We start from the raw sequence: 22,058 nt of genomic DNA on the forward strand, positions 1-22,058 counted from the left end.
AGTCTGTATGTTGTAGTGTTACTCTGAGTGATCTCTGTTCATTTCCACAATACATCATGGTGCAATATCTCTGAACCGAGTGAAAGGTAACATTGGAGAACAGGACAAGCTTTTCGGTGAGAGCAAAGCACTTGAATTTTAGCTGCTGCAGAGGGCAAATGGCTATCTATCTTTGGAGACTTCACCTCCTACTGTCTTAATTCTGAGAAACAACAGCATGCATCCGACAAGAATCACATTGTAATTTTGTTGTAATGTACGGCAATTTGCAGAAAAAGAATGGCAGATAGCATTTCTGAATCACACATTCGTACAAAGGCTACTCTGGGAATTAACCCCCTTTTCTTCATTACTTGGGGAATTTCACAGAATTTTGGGGGCAATGCATAACTCAAGCCACATGGCATGGAATGTCTGCCCCCCTTGTCAACAATTACTGGCTTAAACAATCCAGGTTGAATAAAGCCAATTAACTAATGCTTCTAATCATTGGCACAAAATGGCCTCTTAGCTAGATGACTGGCATGTGTGGGATTTCAAAGAAGAAAAAAAAAAAAGGAAATCCCACACTGCCTCACAGCACAAGAAATTTATTCTGTAGCAATGCCTGCCATGTTGAACAATTCCAGGCATGCTAGACTGCTAGTGCTAGGTGTGCAGCTCTGGAGCCAAAAGAATGTCCTTCCATGCCTCATAGAACATCCAGGTAATGCCGGAGGTCGGCATCACCTTCAGGGAGCTTGCGGCCCATCCGCGGTAAAGTCCCTTGATGCCCTCCTCTTGGAACACCTCAGCTAAGGCCGCGATCATGTGGGGCGGGCATTTCCCTTGCAGGGTTCCAACCATAAGCCGCTTCCTCGCCACTTCCAGAGGGAAGCTTATTGTACTTGAAGTTAGACCTAGAAGATCCAACATCAAAATTGTGAAAAGAGGGGTATACTCAAATCAAATGCTAAACTTCTCGTGAATTATCCCATTTCTCAGGTTTATCAGAATTTTTGGGAATTAAATTGTTAGCTAGTGAATTTCTAATCAGCAGGTGAAGTGGCACTGAATGCTAACCTGAAAGAGCTCCAATAATGAGTAGCTCAGGACGGCTCAAGGACTTCTTTTTATGTGCACGGCAATAAGAAGTCTTGATCGTCTCATACATGAAATAGTAGCAGGTGCTATAAGGAAGCATGCCAACTAGTGTTGGGCAGAGGCCAGCATAGAGACCACCAATACCATCAGTTTGGTATATCTTGTTGAAGGCAAGGCCGATACTTGGATAAGCCTCACGGTTGACAGTCAGGCGGTCCTATGATAGAACATCAGAGTATCAGACTGATGTACATGGATAAATGGCTTGCCAGCAGAAAGATATAAAAAATAATCAGACTCAAGCTACATAAAACTATTTTGAAGTTTGTCAGTATTTTGCACTACTTTGAACATAGAACTACAAAACCTACAGTTTAATTAAAAAGGAAATATAGCATAAAACACATCATGAATTCCAATTTTCACAGCTGGAAAAGCCAACAGATAGTTTAGACCATTAATACGCTGTAGATTATGAAGTACCTTAAGAACCTCAAGAGGATGGCACACTAAGGTGCTAACTATTCCAGCAGCCGCACCACCAACAGCAATTGGAGAGAGCAAGTGAAGTGGTAGCTCCATTTTCAAATTGCCAATTTGTATATTTGGGCACCCATCTTCCTTCCATTTCTCTTGTGCTTCTGTCATGCTCCTTTTGACACACTCAAATGTGCCAAGCTCAAGTGCTTGAGTTGGAATAATCCGAAGCATATTTATTGTATTACCTGCCCAGAGTCCTTGCCAGCCATTTTGTTCGACGATCTCCACAAAACTACCAAAAATGTGTTTTGATCCTACCCCAACAACCATTCTTGTCCTGAAATCAGACACCATGTAACATAATGCATAATTCAACAGCAGTCGATTGAAAATATTTTTTTGTAAAACACACACACACAAAAAAAATGACCACTCCTTTTTTTTATTTTGTGACTAAGCTTAAGCTTATATGACTACGAGTACTTTGTTAGTAAATATCCGTTGTTCATAATAAAAGAAACAATCAAGCAACTACTATATTTTGATTCTAACATTTGAACTAAATGGTGCATACGACTGTTCAACAAAGCCGAGAAACATAATGGTAAAGAACTGATCTCAATTATGTTTATAAGGCATAATTCTAGAAATCTCCTCAAGTGTACCAACAAAAAATAAACAAAGCAAAAAAGAAAAGCAGCTGGTACTCCAAGAGCCTACTTAATCACCAAGCCAACTAAACCATGTAATCAGAAAAGAAGACAATGTTACAGAAGTGAGTAAATGAATGCAGTGATGGATGTAAAGTGAATACCTGATAGTTTCTAGAGGAGCAAGAACAGCTTTAGTCATAGCACCAGCTAATGCCCCACTCACGAATTCTCCAACTTCTCTATTCCTCAGGAAATTCTGCATAAGATATAGTAATGGTTCCAATGTTAACAATTAACAACACCATGATTTAAAACTTACGAACAACTTTGGGTAGAATATAAATCAGTGAAAGAACTATTTCTGGAAGTGTTAACCCTGAATGCATCCAAAAAAACACCTACAAGCGTTTTGATGTGGTAGAGCTGCTATGGAGATGATTGCAACGAACTTTTCATCACCCACTGCAAAGCTATAAATTCAATATTTTCCCTTTTGAATAGGAAAGAAAGCGGAAGCTATATGTCCAATTACTGACTGCACTTGTTTGTGGATTTCTATGCTATAAACACCTAAATGGATCTGGAAGGTACCCGAGGTATTCAAGTAATTATTTTGTGTTCGGTCACTACTTCTTGCCTGTCATCTGTATCTAATCCAAACTACAGCATTAACTTTCCAGGACACATTTCCGGTTTGAAAATTTGATCAAAATTGTGAGTTCCTAAACTACAGTGTGCTGGGTTTGCTTAATTGTCAGCACGAAAGTTCCTCCACAGAGGCAACATCACTAGTAGTAGGGCAAATTTGAATGTTATTTCACATGATCCAGTCCAAATTCGGTGTTGGAAATTGGAAGGGGAAAAATAAGGGATAACAACTAAAAGACCACTCTTTTCTACACATGGTAGATTTGAGAAGACCAAGAAAAATCTCAGGTACCAGATGACAAAATTGGTGTCTTCGTTGAAAGAAACATCTCATCCTACCAAATTCTAGAAGACTATTCTCAACCCGATGAAAACTAATTGACTTAATCAGATAACACACAAAAAAAAAAACTTGCCCTACTCACACTAAAACAGAGCTGATGATCGCTGACAGCCAGAAGTTTATTGTCCCACAATTTCCATATATATGAAATATATAAAATACTGTAAAACTGTAAAAGGGTTGTTCACCGTGAATAATGTTTTCGGACAGTTTACTCGTATTTCTATATGTGGTTGTCAAGTATTTGGCTCGACGTCTATTTCTGAAGAAATATCTGCCTACGATCAATACAAAGAATACTAGTCAGCAGTCAGCACGTGTCGTCTACTGGCACATGGCAATGGGAAATAGGACGAACGCGTTGAACTAATCCTAAATAAATAGTGCCATAATAAGTAACACTAGTTCATCACTTAACTGGATAAACAAGTAGCTAAAGCAAGCTAAACAGGGGGGCAAAAACGAGGTCACAGCTTCCTATAACCTGTACACTTCAGTACTTCACCAAAACGAGCCAACAGAAACCATTTGGAATGCGCCTAGATCAAGAAAATACTCCAATAAGCATGAAAGAAACTTTCCGACAAAAGCAGATTTTTAACAGTACATTAACTAATAAAAATTGCAACGTGTAGCTGAGCCTTTATGTCTTTATCAGAAGTACACAGATCAAGATTCAAGAGTACACCGTCAACAAAATTATCCAAATAGTTAAGAAATTAAAAAGTTGAAGTACTTAGACTTGAAACTGGTACATCAAACAGTTAAAAAGAAGACTTAAAATAGAGTTGAAACGAATAATGAAAATCAGGAGCTGAAACTTCAAGAAAGAAATATACGGAGTACTTGACAGCCTGAAACTGAAGTACTCTGAACACAGAAAAGCATCAAGCCATCAACGAATTAGAACTGTTCGCTAGATAAAACAGCTACAGATCGAACATGAAAAAACCCCTCCATGAATCAGAACAAGGTGTCCCAGTTGCAAAATCCTATTCCGACATCAACAATCAAGCACAGCAAATCCAGTTTTAAACAAAACAAGCTTGCAAATTTGCCGCTCAAACAGTCTCCAAAACGTCCCAATATCCCACTACCCCCAGACGCCAAGATCTGTGTCCCTCCCCTTACCCTGACGGCGGCGCCGACGTCCGGGAGCCCGACGGCCACGTCCCCGACGACCTTGGCGACATCGAAGTCGTCGTCCTTGGGCAGGCCCACGACTAACAAGTCCTCCTTGTACCCGCCGCCGGCGCCGGCGCCGCCGCCGCCAGCCACGGCGCCGACACGGACGTCCGCGAAGCCGATGCTGGCGAGCGCGAGCTTCTTGCCGCCGCCGCCGCGCGCCACCCCCTCCTCCTCCATGCCCATGGCTAATCGAGAGGAACGCAAATGCGCGAAACCGCAGGGGGCAAACCGCAAAATGGTGGTGGCTCCTCTCCTCGCCGCCGCGCGTCGCCGCTTTTGGAGGAAAGGGTGGAGAGGAGAGGAAGGAAGGAAGGAGGAGGATGCTGACGTGGCGAAGCGCAAGAATTTTTGTATAGCGGAATGGAGATCGAATTCATACTAGTACGTATTTATATACTGTATTTATCTTGTATTTTTCCCTCTTTTTCTTTCTTGAGTGAATATTGCTACGCGTGTTTGTATTGTGTGAGATTTTTGCATGTTTTTGTTGTGTTTGTTCATAGTGGGATGATTCGAAATCTCCTGTATTTTTTGTGAGTTTCTGACATCAATTTGCACGTTTGAGAAATTTGTGTGGTTGTATTTTTTTTTTGTGTATTTACACCAAGGCTTCCTTCTTGAAACTTTCCTGCATTTTGGCATTTTGGCCGTTTGGAATGGTGGCCTTTTTCTTGAGAGAGACCTCGATGTCATAAAAAAAAAGTGTTTTTTTTCCTTTTCTTTTTTTTTTTGAAATGATTTCTCACTCACCATGATTGAGAGAGAAAAAAATAAGGGAAAAAGCGAGGGCTAAAGTACAAAAAATGGGTCCTTTTCCCGAGGCGATGACCTTTTGGGCCCACAAATTATTATTCCCCTGCAGGATCTAGCCTACACAGGTGTGTGGGCCCACCACGCGTGCTGGGCCCACCGTGATACTGGAGTGATAGGCCCATGGACCTATGTTGTATGGGCCTTACGTCAGCACGGCCCAGTTGCTGGTTTTACCTGCAGATGCGAGCAGCCGCTGGCGGCGGCGGTCGGAGAGCGAGTGGAGGGGAGGATGCTGTGCCGCCGCCGGCGCGTGGGGGCGGCGGTGCGGTGGCTGTCGCGGCTGGCGCCGCCCGCGCCGGCGGAGGCGGACCCGGTGGTGGTCCGCGTGGACGGGAGCAACGTGGCCCGCCTCGGGAAGCCCAAGCCCGGCCCGAGGCAGCGGCAGATGCTGTCGCTGCCGCCGTTCCCGGGCGGCGGGGACGGCGACCCGCTCCCCGGGAGGAAGGCGGCGGCGCCGCGGCGGGTGACGGCGGTCAGCTGGGTGAAGCACTACCTCGCCGACGTGCCGCAGGAGGTCGTGCAGGCGCACTTCAACAAGAGGCTGGTAAAATCGCACATGGCCTTCAAACTAATTTTTGACAAACTCTTTGATGCAAAGATTGCAATCTGTTTTCTTCCTAGTTAGTGAGACATATTAGAGGAAAAGATTCATGTTGTTCTCTTGCTTGAAATGCTCTTCGGGAGTGTGGACTCTACTACTCTAGTGGCGAAATGTTGCTTGGTTAGTGCTCATGTTTAAGTTTTTCTGTGTTTCTGCCCTTGCAAGAAAATAGTATCATGATCTTAATATGTCTTATTTATGTATGATTAGTCACTTTTATTTTTCTTTAAGTTCACAATTTTCCCTCTTGCAATCTTTTCTCTCAGTTTGATGTCATATGCAGTTGGCACTATATTTAGGGATTCCTTTTTTGTGTATGAAGTGAAACCATTTGTTCCCCGTTTACCAGGTTTATTCCGAGTGCTCAGATCATGAGGTTTCAGTTGAGACTATTAAGAGCCAGAAGCATCATCTCAAGAAGGTATACAATAGAGATTTCGTTCCTAAAATCTGTTTGTATTCTATTGTTCTGCGGTTTGAATGAAGTAAATATGCTCAGCAGTTTGTTGCAGATCAAGCATAATGATGTGATGGAGCCTGGCATGAGAATTCACCTTCCTGTGTCAGTGGCAGAGGGCGAGATTAAGAAGCGGTATGAGACCATTCCAACTGCCACATTGCATCCCAATAAAGATGAGATTGAATACTTGAGAAGGCTTGTCATACACAAGGTAAATTTATGGTTGTGTGATGTATTTTCATTGGATGAGTTGTAGCCTACATAATTCATGTAGTATGTGCGGATAAATTATGTAGGTCTTCTACCTTTGTACCATTCTATACCACAACTTGGACATACAGTATTATGATATGAATTAATTAATGGCTGTTTACATATTATGGTGCTTTTAAAATATCATAAGAGTGCTGTTCACAGTTTTATTATGCCTGTCAATTATTGAAAAATGTCAGCTTGACACAATTTGAGCACTCTGTTTAATTACGCAGCTTGGCATCATTTTAGTGTTTATTTTTTGGAGCTTACTGATTTTAATTTTCATAATTCAGAGTCATAATTGTATGCAAAATTTTGAAATTACAGGATTCTGCCATACTTGTACTTAACAAGCCCCCAAAAGTGCCCATGAAGGGAAATTTGCCAGTGCATAACAGCATGGATGTGCTTGCAGCAGCAGCTCTGTCATATGGAAATGAAGAAGGTCCAAAATTGGTGAGCTCAAGAGTCTCTTCATCATTGGTCAGCATGTATAACCATAAGCTTGCACTGAAGATTTTTCTCGATGGATTTTGCGTTTTGACCACAGGTTCATCGACTGGACAGAGAAAGTAGTGGTTTGCTGTTGTTCGGGAGAACAAAAGAAAGCTTTACTCGATTGCATTGGCTTTTCACTAGCGTCAATTTAGCAAAAACGAATTCTCAGGTAATGAGGCAAAATCAATTCATTGTGCTTGTGGTTAAGCAATTTTTTTCATCTAAACAACTTTTATTTGCTCTCTGTTGTTATTTGCATGTTAATTCCTTAAATTGTTGACAAATATTATAGGTATGGAATGCTGCCTGTGAAGCATACATGCAGAGGTATTGGGCATTGGTGATTGGGACCCCTAAAGAAAGAGAAGGGATTATTTCTGCGCCTCTTTCAAAGGTGTTCCCATTTACTTAGTATTACTCTCAGTAATGAACCACCTAAGCATGTAAAAGAAAAAAGAACTGTTTCCTCTCTAAGTCTGAGTTTTTTAGCTTCCAATCTTTTTCACTTAACTTTCCACTATGCAGTAATCTTAGCACTTGTGCTACGAGTAACCATGGATTGTTCAAGTCATATGTGCCAAGTTACATGCATAATAACATATATTTTTCATAAACAGGTACTTCTTGATGATGGGAAAGCCGAGCGTGTCATTCTGGCACATCCATCTGGCATAGATGGTGCACAAGAAGCTGTAACAGCATATCGGGTGATGGGACCAACCATTCATGGGTGCTCATGGATTGAGCTACGCCCATTGACAGGCCGAAAGCATCAGGTACCCTCAACTCAATATTATGTTCTAATGTATCAAGATAATTAAGATAATATATGTTTTGATATTATTAGTGGCTTAGTGCTACTGAATGCCTGAGTTATTTCACATGTATACATATGAAATGATGTTTTCTTTACTGAAAGAATCAATCTTTCCGTTTTGCTCCTCTGCAGCTCCGAGTACATTGTGCAGAAGCTCTAGGCACACCCATTGTCGGAGACTACAAGTACGGGTGGTTTGTGCACCAAAGGTGGAAGCAGAATCCCCAACCAGACTTTGAACCGTTTACTGGGGAGCCATACAAGCTGAGGCGCCCAGAAGGCTTGGAAATCCAGAAGGGCAGTGTTCTCTCTAAAGTCCCTCTGCTGCACCTGCATTGCCGGGAAATGGTCATCCCCAACATCGCGAAATTCCTGAGCAGCAATGGAGAATGGCATGAAAATGGTGCTCCATGGTCCAAGGAGAAGCCCAATCTCCTCAGGTTCATCGCACCGATGCCTGCACATATGAAAATTAGCTGGAATATCATGTCCTCATATCTGGTGTAAGAGCATCTCCATGTGCCATTGTTGGTAACATCAAGTTTCATTCCATGTAGTTTTACTGAGAAGCAGCTAGGCTTCTAGTTCATTATTTTCTAGATTCTATAGCTACATCTTCTCACAGTCTGGGTGAGAATCTGTTCTGCACTGCTTCGGGAGCCTAAGATTTTAGGATATAAGCTGCCGCTGCTAGAAGCTCAGCTCCCCCGAATAGTGCCATAGCTGTTTTTTTCAGGAATGCCAGATTGTAGCATCTGAACCATTGCAAAAGAAACAGTTGGTGTGAATATAGATCAATTTTCTAAGAGTATACATCCTACCAAAGTTTTAAATCTTTGTTTCTTTTTTGTAAGCATGATGTAATTCTGAACAATAATTACTGTACGTTGCAGCATTTTACTACTAATGAAATGCCACTGCTAGTCTGCTACTAATCTGATGAGTAATTCCATTCCAGTATCAGTAGTTCCAAAAGATTTGGTTTTTCCTGTGCTGCTTCCTCAGGTAGACGCCGAGCAACTTGTAATACGTCCACCGCCGCTCGCCGCCGGTGGCCTCGAGCAACACCTCGGAGCTCGCGTGGAATCCCCCCTTGCCGAACGCCTCGAACACGACGGCGTCCGTGGCCACGACGGGCTCGCCGGCGCCCAACCGATCGAACGCGAAGTTGAGGTTGCGAGCGAGGCGGCGCTCCAGGTAGGCGTCGACGAAGCAACCGTGCGTGACGAGGTCCGGCGCGACGCCGTCGCGGCGCATGTGGTCGGCGGTGAGGTGGAGGTCCCAGAACATGCACATCTTGGAGAAGGCGACGGCGCGGAGGTTGAAGGTGGTGAGGTCCGGCGTGAACCCGGCGGCGACCATGTCCAGGAACGCGCGCTGCAGCGACTTCATCTTGAAGTTGGCGGCGAAGGAGAGGAGGTAGAGGTTCCAGAGCAGGTTGCCGCCAGCGCGGCGGCCGAGGCCGACGTCGGTGACGAACTCGCCGAGCTTGTAGTACTTGCGGTGGGAGATGTACGCGGACGCCATGGCGCGGATGGCGGCGACGGAGACGAGGAGGCGCGACGCCTTGAGCCGCCGGTACGCGGCCTCCATCTGCGGCACGGTGCCCGACGCCGCGTAGTGGCACACGAAGGCGTTGCCGGTGGCGGAGTCGACGGGGAGGCCGTGGCGGGCCATCTCCCGGACGGCGTCCTCCATGAGGGCGAGCTCCCCCGCGGCGCCGAAGCAGGTGACGGCGAGCGGGTAGAGCGCCCGCGCTGCGCCGGGGTCGCGCGCGCAGAGCTCCCGCACCACGAGGAGCGCCTCGTCGCACCGGCCGAGCCGCGCGTACGCCGGGAGGAGCCGCGGCGCCGCGGCGCGGAGGCGCGGCGCGGCGGAGCTGTGCAGGAGCTGCGCCCACATGGACCGCGCCGACGCGAAGTCGCCGGCCTCCGCGTGGGCGAGCATGAGCGCCGCCGCCGCGTCGGCGTGCGGCGGCGCGGCCCTTGGGCAGTAGGCGCCGTCTCGCCGCGGCGGCCGCGCAGCCGACGGCGAGGACGGGAAGGCGAGCCTCGCCGGCGAGTGGAGCTCGGGAAGGAGGAGGCGAGCGGAGGGAGAGGCAGGCGAGGGCAGCGGCCATGGTGGAAGCAGGAGAGAACCCATGGTGATGATGACGTCACCTCTTTTTCTTAGCTTGGCTTCTGCTTTCTGAACTGCCTCACAAAAAGGGCAGGGAGAAATGGAAGCAAGATTTTTGAGAGGAAAAAAAATTCCTGGGAATTGGCAATTCATGTTTTCAACTTTGGGTTAACTGAATCCATATTATTATCAATAATAATTTATTCATTTTCGAAACATGCTATATTAAAATTCGCAATGTTTAAGTTGTGCCATTACAATTTGGTTTAGAAGTCTTGATAAATGCATATACATCGAAGGGGCAATAGTAGTGGCACTGACATGTCCCGAATACCTGCTAAATTTTAATAGCACAGCTTGAATATCACGAAATTATAATTAGCATACTTCAAAGATGGAGAAATTATAATGGCGGATTCAATTATAATAGCGTGCCAATCCTGTCTGCAGAATCATCAAGATGGTGACAAACCCAGTGTAACAAGTTTCAGTAAAAAAAATGCAGGATTTGGATCATCCAGCAGTTCAGAATTCAGAGCTAACATCTCTTTTCTTCTGCGCTGATAATCTGATATGGCAAAAAATGGTCATCTTAGCCTCCATATTGCAACAAACTCAATCTGTTCATCACTGACGGCACAAATAATCACCAAAGATAAGCAGAGGATAGCAGCAGGAAGCTGCAAAACACAAACCTTTGACTACATGATAAGACTAGCCCTCTTTGCCCAAGGTGAATAATCAATACTCAGATGGGCATCAGGAGAGTTACATTGATCAATCGCAAATTCACATTCCATCAAATACATCTGTTACTCTGTTAAGGCGAGAACTACTTCGACCAAATTAGAAAAGAAAATGGTCAATAGTACAACAATAATAAGAAGATAAAAACACAATTCCGCGACAAGCAGTGAACCGGAAGAGGAGCACTCACTCAAATAGTACAGAAACCAGAAAATAGGAACCGAAAGAGGAAGGCCAGGCTTGCGCCGAACAAGCCGAACACTACAAATGCCTTCCTCCTCCTTAAGCACCTAGTTGTAGTACATAAGCTGTTGCGCTGATGACTGGTTCGGGTACCCGTCGTAGAGGGCCTGGGAGCCAGCAGCAAGAAGCCCTGCGGATACCTGACCTGCAAGGCCATGCTGGCCAGCAATCTGCCCAGCTGCGACCTGGCTTAAGGTAAGTTGCCTCTGATATGCTACGATATCAGCTGCCGAGAAACCTTGTGGCACACCTGCCATTGGTACGGGTTGATATGAAGGAAGTGGCGGTGGCAATGGCTTGGAGGATGTACCAGGTGGGGTAGGTTTGTTGCCCCATGAGCACTAAGAAAGAACATGGGAAATTGCATAAGTAATCATGCAAAAAATTGAAAGAACAGACGAAATAATATTTATTTGAATTGGACAATACCTTGATCGGCTTCCCACGCACTACCAATCCATTGGCCATCTGAATAGCCAATGCTGCTTCGCCATGGTTACTGTATCTCACAAACCCAAATCCTTTATCCTGTTGAACGCGAACTTCCTCAATAGCCCCAACACCTAAATTATAGAAGTGGCGGTGAAGCTCATCTCGGTTAACCTGACAAGTTAGATAAGTAAATGATCAATTTAAGGTGTCCTAAAATTCGAGATGAGAAGTAATTGCAACACACGAGGAAAGAGGAACGGTCTAGCACCAATTCCAGGGTAGGATATGGAGTAGGAAATAATTAGAACATAGGAAGAAAGAAAACTGGGCTAGCACCAGTTAATTTCTACCTCATGTCCAAGGTTGCCAACATACACCGTAGTACAATCAGGGTTGTTCTCTGGATTCTCTTTACTTCCGGTGTCCTGACTTGCCTCCATTCCTGCAGAATAAAGTTGAAAACAATTCAGAATTAGCAGCGAGGACTATGTACGTCAGTAGCTCAAATTGCTATTGTTAAAGAGCAGCTAGATATGAGTGTATTTGCTATGGATGAAAATAATCGTAACAAATGAATGTGGTTATGCAGAAAATACAAGTTGCAGCATCTTTTCACTTCTTTTGTTACAGGAAGCACTTACAAGTTGCAGCAGCGTATGCAGAAAATACAAATATACATGGAAATCCGGTCATCTCAGATCTTTGTGTGTTAAATTTGATCTTTCTAAGGATTAACATAAAAATACAATGTGGAAGGTCCATTGTGTAATATTGAAGAACTTCAGGGGGCTCAAAATGCAGTGTAAGTAAAGGTGGGATACCAGATTCAGAACAATAACCACCAGCTTCGGTCTTTTAGAGGTTGACTCAAAAGTTTATGGCCATGGTGTACCCCACATGCTATTTATTCAGCTGAATATAAATATAATAGTGCCTTTTGGTCATGAAACTAGTAAAACAACTAACCTGGATTACTAGAACTACCATTTGTTAGTACAACTGCATTATGGTTGTCAGTTTCTTGTTTCTCTTCTGCATTGTTCTTTGTTGCCCAATTACACCTTATTTGTCTGCTTCCAAGCCATTTCCCTATTAAAGCATATTAGTTTGCAAAAGTCAGGAAGTTACAACACTGGAATGCCAGTAGGTTATAAGAAAAAAAATATATTATGAGCTCTGCTTGCATGTTTACCAGTCATTTCAGTTATAGCAGTCTCAGCTTCCTGCATTGAGAAAAATATCATGAGTGATAATAGGACAAAACACTAGGTGCAACTGTAGGACTGGACATCAGTTTACAAATGAAACTTCAGGTGATAATCAAATTTATGTTCAAGCTATGATAAATCATAAATAAAAAAGCAAAAGAAAAAAAACTGACACTTGGAATTTGCATAACCTTCATACAACAGCAAAGATCACCTACGATACAGTTTGAATTTTTGGCTATGGATGAATGACATAAGGAACCCGAAGAGCTAAAATTAGATATACAACAAGTACCATAAAAAACTATTTGAATATTAAAGAATATGGAATCATAACATAAAAAGTAATCAAACCTACCAATACCAAACATGAGAACATAATATTATATCTCATCTGAAACTAACAGTAACTGGTACACAGGTGGAGAATAGTTCACTGAATTAAACTACAACAGCAATAGCTCTAAGCCTCTAACAGAACACTGGTTGCCAGGAAATAAAAGAAAGAACGCAAATAGGTTGTCACTCGTCACTGTAGTATAGCTAAAACACCAGAATAATAGGTAGAGAATAAGCTGTGGAACACACATCACCCACGGGACAAAAATTGGTAAACATCTGCGAAATGGAAAAAGGTCTGAGTTGTTCATGCCTGTTGATTACGGAAGGAGACAAAACCATAACCTCTGGAGCGTCCGGTTTTGTTATCCCACATGACTCGAGCATCACTGATCATAAATGACACAAATGAAAAACTGAAAAGCTACAGCAAAAACAAAAAAAAATGGTAGAAACAAAGAAAAAGCATGTAGTCCAAAACGCAACATTCTAACATGTAATATCATCAATTTTACAATGGATAAAGTTTATATAGAAAATTGAGCCACTTGAAATCAAGTCAGAATTACAAGGCATAAGCTGCAGAATGCAGATAAAAATTATCATATAGTTTATCATGTCACAAAGAACTAAGGACTTACGAACAAGAAGGATATGCTGAGAAACAGGCATAAAGAGTTGCATCATTCACTTCAGAACTTAAATCACCAACAAAAATATGGAAATGCCCTGGAAATAGTTCAGTGGGCACAGTTAACCAAATAAGAATTAAAATTAGAAACAAATGAAAGACATGTGAGGTTTTTCTTTAATAATATCTCACCAGATGTATCCTCCCTCTGTGTACTTGCATAAGCCCAGTTCACCTTGATTGCTTGGCCACATCTGTGCAAAAAAAAGTCCATAATGAAGAAACCCTAAAAGAAACTTGAGGCTCTGAAACCTGTGCTGTTGAAGTTAATGGAACACGGGAACTTACATGTGACGACCATGAAGGGTCATTATTGCAAGAGCCGCTGACCTCCGATCATAATAGTCAACAAAACCAAAGGAAGACTGTAACGAAAAAGTGAATTCTCATCAAACAGATGAATATTAACAAAATGCAGTAGGTTCTAGTTATTGGCCCTGTTCTTTTCAGCTACTTCATTGGATTGTTACGGTGGATTATTTGCTCCAACGACTCTAAAAATATATTTTCTCAAAAAACTTTCTTCTACTGTATTGCTTAAACCACTTGCTCTAAGCTACTACCTCCATCCCAAAATATAAGGAGTTTTGGGGTTGGACATGGGTATTAAGAAAGTAGGTAAAATTCAATGTGTGATGGTTGTGATTGGTTGAGAAGAGAAGGTAGGTGAGGATTTTAAGAGGTGGAAGGTTGTGATTGGTTAAGAAGGGAATAAATTGTTATATTTTGGGACAGATGTTGGAGGCTAGAAGTTGTTATATTTTGGGATGGATGGAGTATTTCTTAAGTTTATTTCTACAAATCTTTATTTGATCCCTACAATCACGTAGATAATTCACTGACTAATCTGTTACAAACTGTGCCAAAATGTTTGATGACATTTGAACCAAAATCACACCAAGATTGTTAGAAAATTAAAACTAAAATTAGGTCGGGAATGTTGTAGTGTTAGAACGTGGCGTTTCTCAAACTTTCATCAAACCTTGGGCACAGCCTTTGGATGCATGAGCAGGATGCATAAACATACCTTCTCCTTCCGGATGAGCTTGCATCTTTCCACAAGGCCAGAACTCTGGAAAACTTCGATTAGAAGGCTCTCAGTAACATTAGGGTGCACATTCCCAACATACCTAGTTGACACAGCATCGTTAATTAGAAAAATAAACAAAACTTCAAAGTAGTTAACTAGCAACCATATATTATACAAATTTCTACCAAAGAAAAAATCAGCATCAGCCTTGATGGAAGACTGTGCATAACCTAATTATGCACGCATGCGTCACCTTGTGGAATTCCACATTGGTCATAAAACAAAATAAGTTGGCAGATAAGGGGGAAAATATTAAAAAAAAAAGGAAGTTGTATAATATATGAAGGTGAAAGCAGGAAAAGACTGAAAGCACTCACACACTGCGACATGTGGATGGATCAAACCCTGGTGGAAGATTGCCATTTGAAATAGGCTCCATCTGCAAAACATAAAATGTCAAAAGAAAAAAAAAACAAGACTGACGCGAAGCAAGCACGGCAAAACAAGATAGAAAACAAATAAGTACAATGAGGAAAGCTAAACTTGGTACCAAATAACATAAGAAGAATAGGCACCCAACATTCAAACTAAAGAGGAATCACACCAGTAGTGCAGATAAGATATACACCCACAAAGCCCATCTAGCAAAACATAGTTTCTAAGTCATCTGTTATCCATTAACATCGCCATGGTGATGTGGATTGTTAAGCCAGACTTCCAAACCTATGTTCTTCGTGCAGCAGGTGATGTCGCACAAAACCAGGCTATTTGGTGGGTCTTATAAGATCGTGCCATTAGGAACCTTGAATAATTGGAGAGTGGAAGCACTAGCCTAAGGAGATACGGAAAGCATTTTGATTAAACAGATTTTAGTATGCACCAAGAATGTACACTGAGCCAATGAGGTAAGGGGGACAGCTTACAAAAAGTTAAACTCTCCCAGATTCATAACAAATGCAATAATTTTATACAATAATTACATTCGATGTGAATATGAATAGCATATAGGCAAGTAAACATGATATGATCACTTTCCCCAGAAATTGTAAAGGAAGTGAAAACCCAATTCTTCCAAGCCATGTTTCATCACGGCCAACTCAAAGTTTGTCTCTCTTTTTTCACCAAACTAACCTAACAATTAGCAGTTAGCACGACATTTGCCATGAATAATGACATGCACCTTTTATGCAACTAAAGACAACACATCACTTGCTCAATTCCAAATAACAAAGAAACTCTAGTTTTCAAGTGAGAGCCTCCTCTAACTACTCAATCAATCAAGATGCAACCTTAAAAAAAGGAGGAGGAATGCACAAAGCAAAACAACAATCCTCCTGGGGCTCGCGCGGCAGATCGGCGCGCATTACTGCTCCCCGACACGCGCACGCAATGGCACGAACAAACAGATCAAGAAGAGAGGGGGGGAAACGGGAGAGGGGCTGACCTGGGTCATGGCCGCCGCGGCGGCGGCGGCGAGGACGCCGGACTGGTACTGCTGCTGCTGCTGCAGCGCCTGCTGCATCAGGAGGGCCTGCTGCTGCTGCTGCTGCCTGAGCCGCTGCTGCTGCTGCTGCTGCTGCTGGTGGTTCCCGCCGGCGCCGTTCATCTCCTCCCCCTCCGACTCCGACTCCGACTCCGGCGGCGACGGCGACGCGGCGAAGACCGGATCGGGACCCCGGGAACCGAGAGTTCGCGCGGAACGATCGACAGATCGGGGGAATGGATCGAGCGGATCGAGAGATTCCGGGGCGAATTTCTTGCGGGGATCGAGCTAGATAACGGAGGAAGAGGAAGGTGAGATTTTTCTCGTTTTCTTCCTCTCTTTTTTTCTTTTCTTTTTTTTTTCGCTCGCCTCTGTTTTTTTTCTCCTCCTCGTCGAGCTCCAATGGAGGTTAGAGAGGGGGAGGGTAAGTTGGGGATTTTCCCCTGTGTAGGAGTCTAGGAGATGGCATGGACCTTACACTGACAGGTGGGCCCGGTTTTTCCCCTGGCTCTAAAGCCTGAATCTGCATGGTCACTTGTGGTCAGGTGGTCAGGTTAAGACTTAAGAATATGGATGTGGTATTGTGGATAGGTTTCAAAATTTTTAAAAGGAATTCGCTATAGCAGGTAATACTTGTTTTGTCCAAACATTACATATTTGGTTCATATTTATCTTAAGATTTATATACCCAAGGTGGATAGGGTTTGATGTTTGGTTAGACGGATGTGACATACCTGTGGTAGAGCTCAGCTCAAATTGGGCCAGAGAATGAGATTTTACGAAAGAAATTATATTGGAATTTACTTAGGGAAAGATAAATTTTTAAGGCCCATTAAAAGATGCTTGAGATGAACCATGGCTCTGGTTTTCAAACGATTTGGAAAAATTTGGTCTTTTGCTTTTCACGGGAATTAGAGCCAAATTATTACATGATTTACAGCACATTCATTTACATTACAAAGAAAAGAGAAAGCCAACATAGTTCGAATGATAAGACGTTGTTAAAAGCAAATGCTATTGCTAAATCCCCATCCATAATTAGCAAAAGGTTGCATAATCATCATATTTAGGTAACAGCACAAGTCCTATATCATTTGTTTGTCATTTTCGCACTTTTGCAACATGGCCCAAAACCAAAGACAATGCGTGTCTCTTGTAAAGTATCTACATATAAAATTTAATAGAAAAGTTATCGGAAATCATCTCATTGCGACTTAACCATATAGCCTAGCATATTTCAGATGTCTCGGCTAATATTGTCTCTAATGATGGTGATATCTAAGGTAGGATTACAGTGTATGATTGCTTATTTTTGGGACCAACTTCATAATCATAGGTTAATAGATTGCATTAATGATTTAAAGAAGAATGTCAAATTACTTAAACATACATTTACTCACAAATACTCTATGTCTTTTTCATGTAGCTATATGTCTATTAAGTCTAGCGGATGAACACGACAAAAGATGTTATCATCCCATAAATGTGATGCATATGCATACATTTTTATCAGTACTAAGGGCCTGTTTAGATCCCCTGGCAAAATTTTCACCCCGTCGCATCGAAATGTTTAGACACATGCATGGAGTATTAAATATAAACGAAAAAATAACTAATTACACAGATTGCGTATAAATTGCAAGACGAATCTTTTGAGCCTAATTGCTCTATGATTTGACAATATGGTACTACAGTAAATATTTGCTAATGACGGATTAATTAGGCTTAATAAATTCGTCTCACAGTTTACATGCGAAATCTGTAATTTGTTTTGTTATTAGTCTACGTTTAATATTTCAAATGTGTGTCCATATATTCGATGTGACACGCCAAAACTTTACACCCATGGATCTAAACACCCCCTAAACTTTTTATATGCCATGTTATAACCTCAATACATATTTATCCAAATAATACCTTAAATATTCCTTAAAAAAATTATCCAACGTCCCAAATAACGGAACTAGGTATTTTAATGTCGAAATTTTACCATTTGGTTCAAATAACAACCTCCTTACTAATGTCTTGCGGCATTGTCCATGTGATGAATGAGTGGTTTTTCCATAATATTAGCCAGTTTGGAGATAGGACATCCTTTGGAATGGAAAAGCTCAACTGGTTAGGTTCATTGTGGTGGAACCTGTCCACCCGTGTTCAAGTTCTAGATTTGCTCGCATTTATGACTATTTATTCTTCAGTGATAGATGACATACTCATCGACAACAAGACACCCGTAGTGACTTCGTCAATCTCAAGATATGTCGGCCTAGCCTTCCAGAGGTTCTCAAGATATTACGGTCTAGTTTTTCGGTGATGCTCATAGCAATAGGGTGTGCGTTCGTAGGGGTGTTCTCAAGATATGACGACCTAGTTTTTCGGAGATGCTCGTAGTGATAGGGTGTGTGTTTATAGGGGTGAGTGTGCGAGCGTTGTGAGCGTCTACGTATGTATCGTATTACAAAAAAAAAAGGAATTTTCTAAGAGCAATTTTATGGGAATCAATCCAGATTATGTAAAATTCATGCCTCCCAAATAAGCTCTAAAATTTGAAGTCACACCTCTCCCGCGATTCATGGATCCATCCAATATAGTCACCAAAAAACGAAGTATAATCTTCCAATTCCAATTCCACTCTTGTCATTGTTGGTATTAACAAGAAAAGTACATGGCACCAACACGAAAATGGCGATCGAATATACCTCTACAAACTTTAAATGAACAAACAATGATTTAGATAGCTCACAACATGAAAACGGCGATCCAATATACCTCTACAAACTCTAAATGAACAGATAAATAATTCATCTGGATGGCTCACCAGGGGCCTATTTTACAACGAAACGCTAATAATCAGTGCATCCTGGTGATGATGTTCTGATCGACAGGTGAAACAATTGTTTCCATGATTCTGGGCTTACTTGCTTCACATGCTTCTCCATAACATCACAGCAGATACCAGTAAGCCATATTATGTTTTCAATACAAAATATTGACACTCAAACAATAATTGCTGCTGCTCCACACATGAACAAAAGTGAAATTACACAACAGATAACCAGAGAAGAAGAATGTACTCCTGCCCAGTATGTTTGGGACAACCAGTTTTCCTCTTGGCTGCTGATACGCCATATTTCCACCTTAAGCTTAAAGTCTTTTTAAAAAGAAGGGAAAGCAGGTCAGTTCCATATGGTGCAGATAAATAATGTAGTGAACAAGGGAACCTTAGGAAAACAACGGCACAGTGCTTACCCCATATTAACCTTGGAAAGATATATTTTGCAGGACAATGCATCGACAATACCTTTTCTTTTCTCGAAAACATCAGCAGGACTCATATGGAACATGTTAAGCGAAAGATGATCTGTAGTACATATTTTTATTTTGAAGGTATTACCACCAATGTCAAAGACCAGTAGACGTCATAATGTTTCAGAGGCATGAAAACAAAATTATTGGTTGAAGTGGTGTACAACAAAATGTACCGTGAAAAGAAATTCAATAGCTAACATAAGAAGTCTAGCATCAATTTTGTTTTTTGAGAAGAATTCAGACATTAAGGCTAAATTGATCTAGGACATGGCAAGGTTTCTAGTGTCTTCATGAGACTGTTTACGTCGCATAATGTTTAAAAGGACAGAAAAATCTTCATGCACATACATACCTGTAATATGATAAATATCAAGAGGAAACCATATCGTTTTAGCTGTTATTGTTGTACTCAGATGCTCTCTTCTTTTAGATGTCAGATGTATCATTTTGCATTGCATTGACATTAACAAGATCTGTTTGGCAGAGGTGTGCTACATATATCACGACAAAATATTCATCTTGGGAAGCAAGCGATTTTGTAATGATATCTCAATTGTTGCTATTACCTGTTCAGTTAAATAAGATCTGAAATACAGCAGTAAATACTCAGGAAGAGCTGAGGAATCTGGGGTATCAAATCCAGTGGCTGGCTCAAATGGACTTCTTCATTTGAGATAAGAACAGTGAAATACTATAGCCGTCTGAATAGTATGCAAACAAATCCAAACAAAATAACTTCTGGACAGATGTTGTGGAGGCCAATTGGAGCAACAATACAGTGACTTGGAATGTCAGATTCTCGTTATGTGTTCCAAAAAATCCCCAGCTAATTTCCTCAATTTTGTCAGAACGCTTCCTGAACTATCAGCAAGGATAGTTTCAACTGGTGACACTGTGGCAACAAGGACAAAATTTTCACCATTACTGACATTTATTTCATACAACTCAGAGAAGACATGGCGAAGAACATCAATCAACCCTTTGTAGAAGGATCCATCTGCAGCAGGAGGGATAACATTCAATATGAAAGCCCCATCACGATGTAGGATCGTGCGTGAAGCAAGAAGAATGCTTTCCTTTGTCATCTCCAACGGTGGTGCACTGACTCCACATATAGCATCAGATGAATCAAGATCCACCATAATCGCACTGAAATTCATATCAGGGTCCCCTTGATGAGCAAAATCCTGGATCATTTGAATAGCATCACCAACACGGACTTGAAGGAACTCATCCTCTACCAATCCAAAATGGCTCCTTGCAACATCCAACACAACACCATCAGCCTCTATCCCTAGTACATCACACTGAAGCCCCATTCTGATTGACATCAGAAGAGCGCCGCCACCGATACCAGCACAAAGACACCTCGGCTTGCCACCCAACCGAAAGCTCTCATCCATGGAAGGGGCGATCACCGCAAGACCAGCGGCCATTGCCTGTAGGTAAGGCTGGACCAGCTCTCCACCCACCTCAGGCTGCAATGAACCACCTCCAACCTCATCCAATGCATCTAACATCAAAGAATCACCCGGCGATAATTGCCGCACAAGGCGCACCTGCGTCTGAACAAGGAACGGCATCCGCTTGAACCGCAATCGGCGGCGCAATTCAGCCGGACGTGGCGCGCAGTCGACGGCCACATCCTCAACAACCATCTCACCAACCACAGGACCAGCGACAACCTTGACAGGAGCAAGCCGGAGGAGGTCATCATGGAAGGAGAGCAATGGCACGTCAGGGATAGCATCGCCCCCAAACGCGTCACGGGGGCATAGAGCCAGGAGGAGTGGGAGCAGCCGCGCGTGAGCAGGATCCGGGTCCGGGCGAGCGGCGGCGGCGACGACCACCACCCGAGAAGGAGACGGCGCGGAGAGCTCGGGGCCGACGAGGATGAGGCGGGAGAGGTGGCTGCACTGGGAGCGGGAGGCGAGGAGGAGGTGCAGGTGGCCGGCGCGGGTGGAGAAGATCCAGTCGCGGTGCCGCCCCGCCGGCACGAGCATCGCCGCCGTGCGCGGCGACGGGTGGGGTGAGGAGTGGTCGAGAACCGCCACGCGGAGGAACTCATGGCCGCCATGGGCGTACGGGTCGGAGGCGTGGTCGAGGAGGAGGAGAGGGTTTGGGAAGGAGAAGGCGATGAAGCGGGAGGGCTCCACGTCCTGCAAGCCCTCCAGCTCCGAGCTGACCGCCATTGCAGAGAGAGAGATCTCGAGCAACCAAGAAACCCAAGCAGGAGGAGCAATCGCGCGCGTCCAAATTTCTCGACGAGGGTTTCGTTTCTCCTCCGATTGGGGGAGTATCGCGAAGATTCTAATGGCGGGGAGAGAGGGTTGACCTGAGATTCCGTCCCGTCCAGCCGCCGCCGGCGAGGGAGTCGACGGGGCTCGCGGCGGCGCCGGCGCCGGCGGCGACGAAAAATCGCCTGGAGCTGTGAGCTGAGGGTTTCCTCTGTCACTGTGTTGTGGGACCACAAGGTCAGTGAGAAACAAAGATCATATGATATATTTACCGTTCTTAAATTAGGTGTATTTGACCCCATGTTTTGAGTATTTTCTATGTTCAGTTTAAAATTATGTTCCCGTTGATGGAATTGGTACAGTATCTTCCAAAATCCATTCT

At 43.2% G+C, this 22,058-nt stretch overlaps 5 protein-coding genes across 9 annotated transcripts; 1 reads left to right on the forward strand and 4 right to left on the reverse strand.

Annotated features, from left to right (window-relative positions):
• Positions 1–325: 325 nt before the first annotated feature.
• Positions 326–4,743, reverse strand: LOC127783274 (probable mitochondrial adenine nucleotide transporter BTL1). The gene is made up of 5 exons (XM_052310511.1): positions 4,339–4,743; positions 2,378–2,472; positions 1,567–1,900; positions 1,063–1,300; positions 326–899 (listed from the first exon to the last, which is right to left on the reverse strand). The coding sequence occupies exons 1-5, from the start codon at positions 4,576–4,578 to the stop codon at positions 649–651; spliced, it is 1,158 nt and encodes a 385-aa protein (XP_052166471.1). The 5' UTR covers positions 4,579–4,743; the 3' UTR covers positions 326–648.
• A 636-nt stretch (positions 4,744–5,379) lies between these two features.
• Positions 5,380–8,565, forward strand: LOC127781827 (RNA pseudouridine synthase 3, mitochondrial). 2 transcript variants are annotated; one of them, XM_052308887.1, is made up of 8 exons: positions 5,380–5,752; positions 6,159–6,230; positions 6,322–6,480; positions 6,852–6,980; positions 7,075–7,191; positions 7,315–7,416; positions 7,640–7,798; positions 7,972–8,565. In XM_052308887.1, the coding sequence occupies exons 1-8, from the start codon at positions 5,438–5,440 to the stop codon at positions 8,344–8,346; spliced, it is 1,428 nt and encodes a 475-aa protein (XP_052164847.1). In that variant the 5' UTR covers positions 5,380–5,437; the 3' UTR covers positions 8,347–8,565. The 2 variants fall into 2 exon arrangements, with proteins under 2 accessions (XP_052164847.1, XP_052164849.1); XM_052308889.1 differs by lacking the exon at positions 5,380–5,752 and adding an exon at positions 5,765–5,929.
• Positions 8,566–8,774: 209 nt separating this feature from the next.
• Positions 8,775–10,547, reverse strand: LOC127781831 (pentatricopeptide repeat-containing protein At3g42630). The gene has a single exon (XM_052308895.1). The coding sequence runs from the start codon at positions 10,108–10,110 to the stop codon at positions 8,800–8,802; it is 1,311 nt and encodes a 436-aa protein (XP_052164855.1). The 5' UTR covers positions 10,111–10,547; the 3' UTR covers positions 8,775–8,799.
• A 106-nt stretch (positions 10,548–10,653) lies between these two features.
• LOC127781830 (RNA-binding protein 208) lies at positions 10,654–16,531 on the reverse strand. The gene is made up of 12 exons (XM_052308894.1): positions 16,092–16,531; positions 15,025–15,086; positions 14,645–14,747; positions 13,906–13,982; positions 13,750–13,811; positions 13,568–13,655; positions 13,240–13,315; positions 12,572–12,602; positions 12,346–12,468; positions 11,730–11,821; positions 11,377–11,550; positions 10,654–11,288 (listed from the first exon to the last, which is right to left on the reverse strand). The coding sequence occupies exons 1-12, from the start codon at positions 16,251–16,253 to the stop codon at positions 10,995–10,997; spliced, it is 1,344 nt and encodes a 447-aa protein (XP_052164854.1). The 5' UTR covers positions 16,254–16,531; the 3' UTR covers positions 10,654–10,994.
• A 2,186-nt stretch (positions 16,532–18,717) lies between these two features.
• On the reverse strand, positions 18,718–21,895 carry LOC127781828 (uncharacterized). 4 transcript variants are annotated; one of them, XM_052308891.1, is made up of 3 exons: positions 19,792–21,895; positions 19,380–19,491; positions 18,720–19,281 (listed from the first exon to the last, which is right to left on the reverse strand). In XM_052308891.1, the coding sequence occupies exon 1, from the start codon at positions 21,629–21,631 to the stop codon at positions 20,231–20,233; it is 1,401 nt and encodes a 466-aa protein (XP_052164851.1). In that variant the 5' UTR covers positions 21,632–21,895; the 3' UTR covers positions 18,720–19,281; positions 19,380–19,491; positions 19,792–20,230. The 4 variants fall into 4 exon arrangements, with proteins under 4 accessions (XP_052164853.1, XP_052164852.1, XP_052164850.1 ...); XM_052308893.1 differs by having other exon boundaries at positions 18,718–19,912; positions 20,006–21,895; XM_052308892.1 differs by having other exon boundaries at positions 18,718–19,930; positions 20,006–21,895.
• Between the last annotated feature and the right edge of the window lie 163 nt (positions 21,896–22,058).

The sequence above is a fragment of the Oryza glaberrima genome, chromosome 8 (assembly GCF_000147395.1).
Source record: "Oryza glaberrima chromosome 8, OglaRS2, whole genome shotgun sequence".
Lineage (NCBI taxonomy): Eukaryota > Viridiplantae > Streptophyta > Magnoliopsida > Poales > Poaceae > Oryza > Oryza glaberrima.

Coding starts and splice junctions, on each gene's coding strand:
- LOC127781828 (XM_052308893.1), bottom strand. CDS start 21,631: ATGGCGGTCAGCTCGGAGCTGGAGGGCTTGCAGGACGTGGAGCCCTCC.
- LOC127781830 (XM_052308894.1), bottom strand. CDS start 16,253: ATGAACGGCGCCGGCGGGAACCACCAGCAGCAGCAGCAGCAGCAGCAG. Junction 13,812..13,905: donor ACCCTTCATGGTCGTCACAT/GTAAGTTCCCGT, acceptor TTTTTTGCACAG/ATGTGGCCAAGCAATCAAGG. Junction 13,656..13,749: donor ACAGAGGGAGGATACATCTG/GTGAGATATTAT, acceptor AACTATTTCCAG/GGCATTTCCATATTTTTGTT.
- LOC127781827 (XM_052308887.1), top strand. CDS start 5,438: ATGCTGTGCCGCCGCCGGCGCGTGGGGGCGGCGGTGCGGTGGCTGTCG. Junction 6,231..6,321: donor AGAAGCATCATCTCAAGAAG/GTATACAATAGA, acceptor AGTTTGTTGCAG/ATCAAGCATAATGATGTGAT. Junction 6,981..7,074: donor ATGAAGAAGGTCCAAAATTG/GTGAGCTCAAGA, acceptor TTTTGACCACAG/GTTCATCGACTGGACAGAGA.
- LOC127783274 (XM_052310511.1), bottom strand. CDS start 4,578: ATGGGCATGGAGGAGGAGGGGGTGGCGCGCGGCGGCGGCGGCAAGAAG. Junction 1,301..1,566: donor ATCCTCTTGAGGTTCTTAAG/GTACTTCATAAT, acceptor GTTCTATCATAG/GACCGCCTGACTGTCAACCG. Junction 900..1,062: donor CATTATTGGAGCTCTTTCAG/GTTAGCATTCAG, acceptor TGGATCTTCTAG/GTCTAACTTCAAGTACAATA.
- LOC127781831 (XM_052308895.1), bottom strand. CDS start 10,110: ATGAATTGCCAATTCCCAGGAATTTTTTTTCCTCTCAAAAATCTTGCT.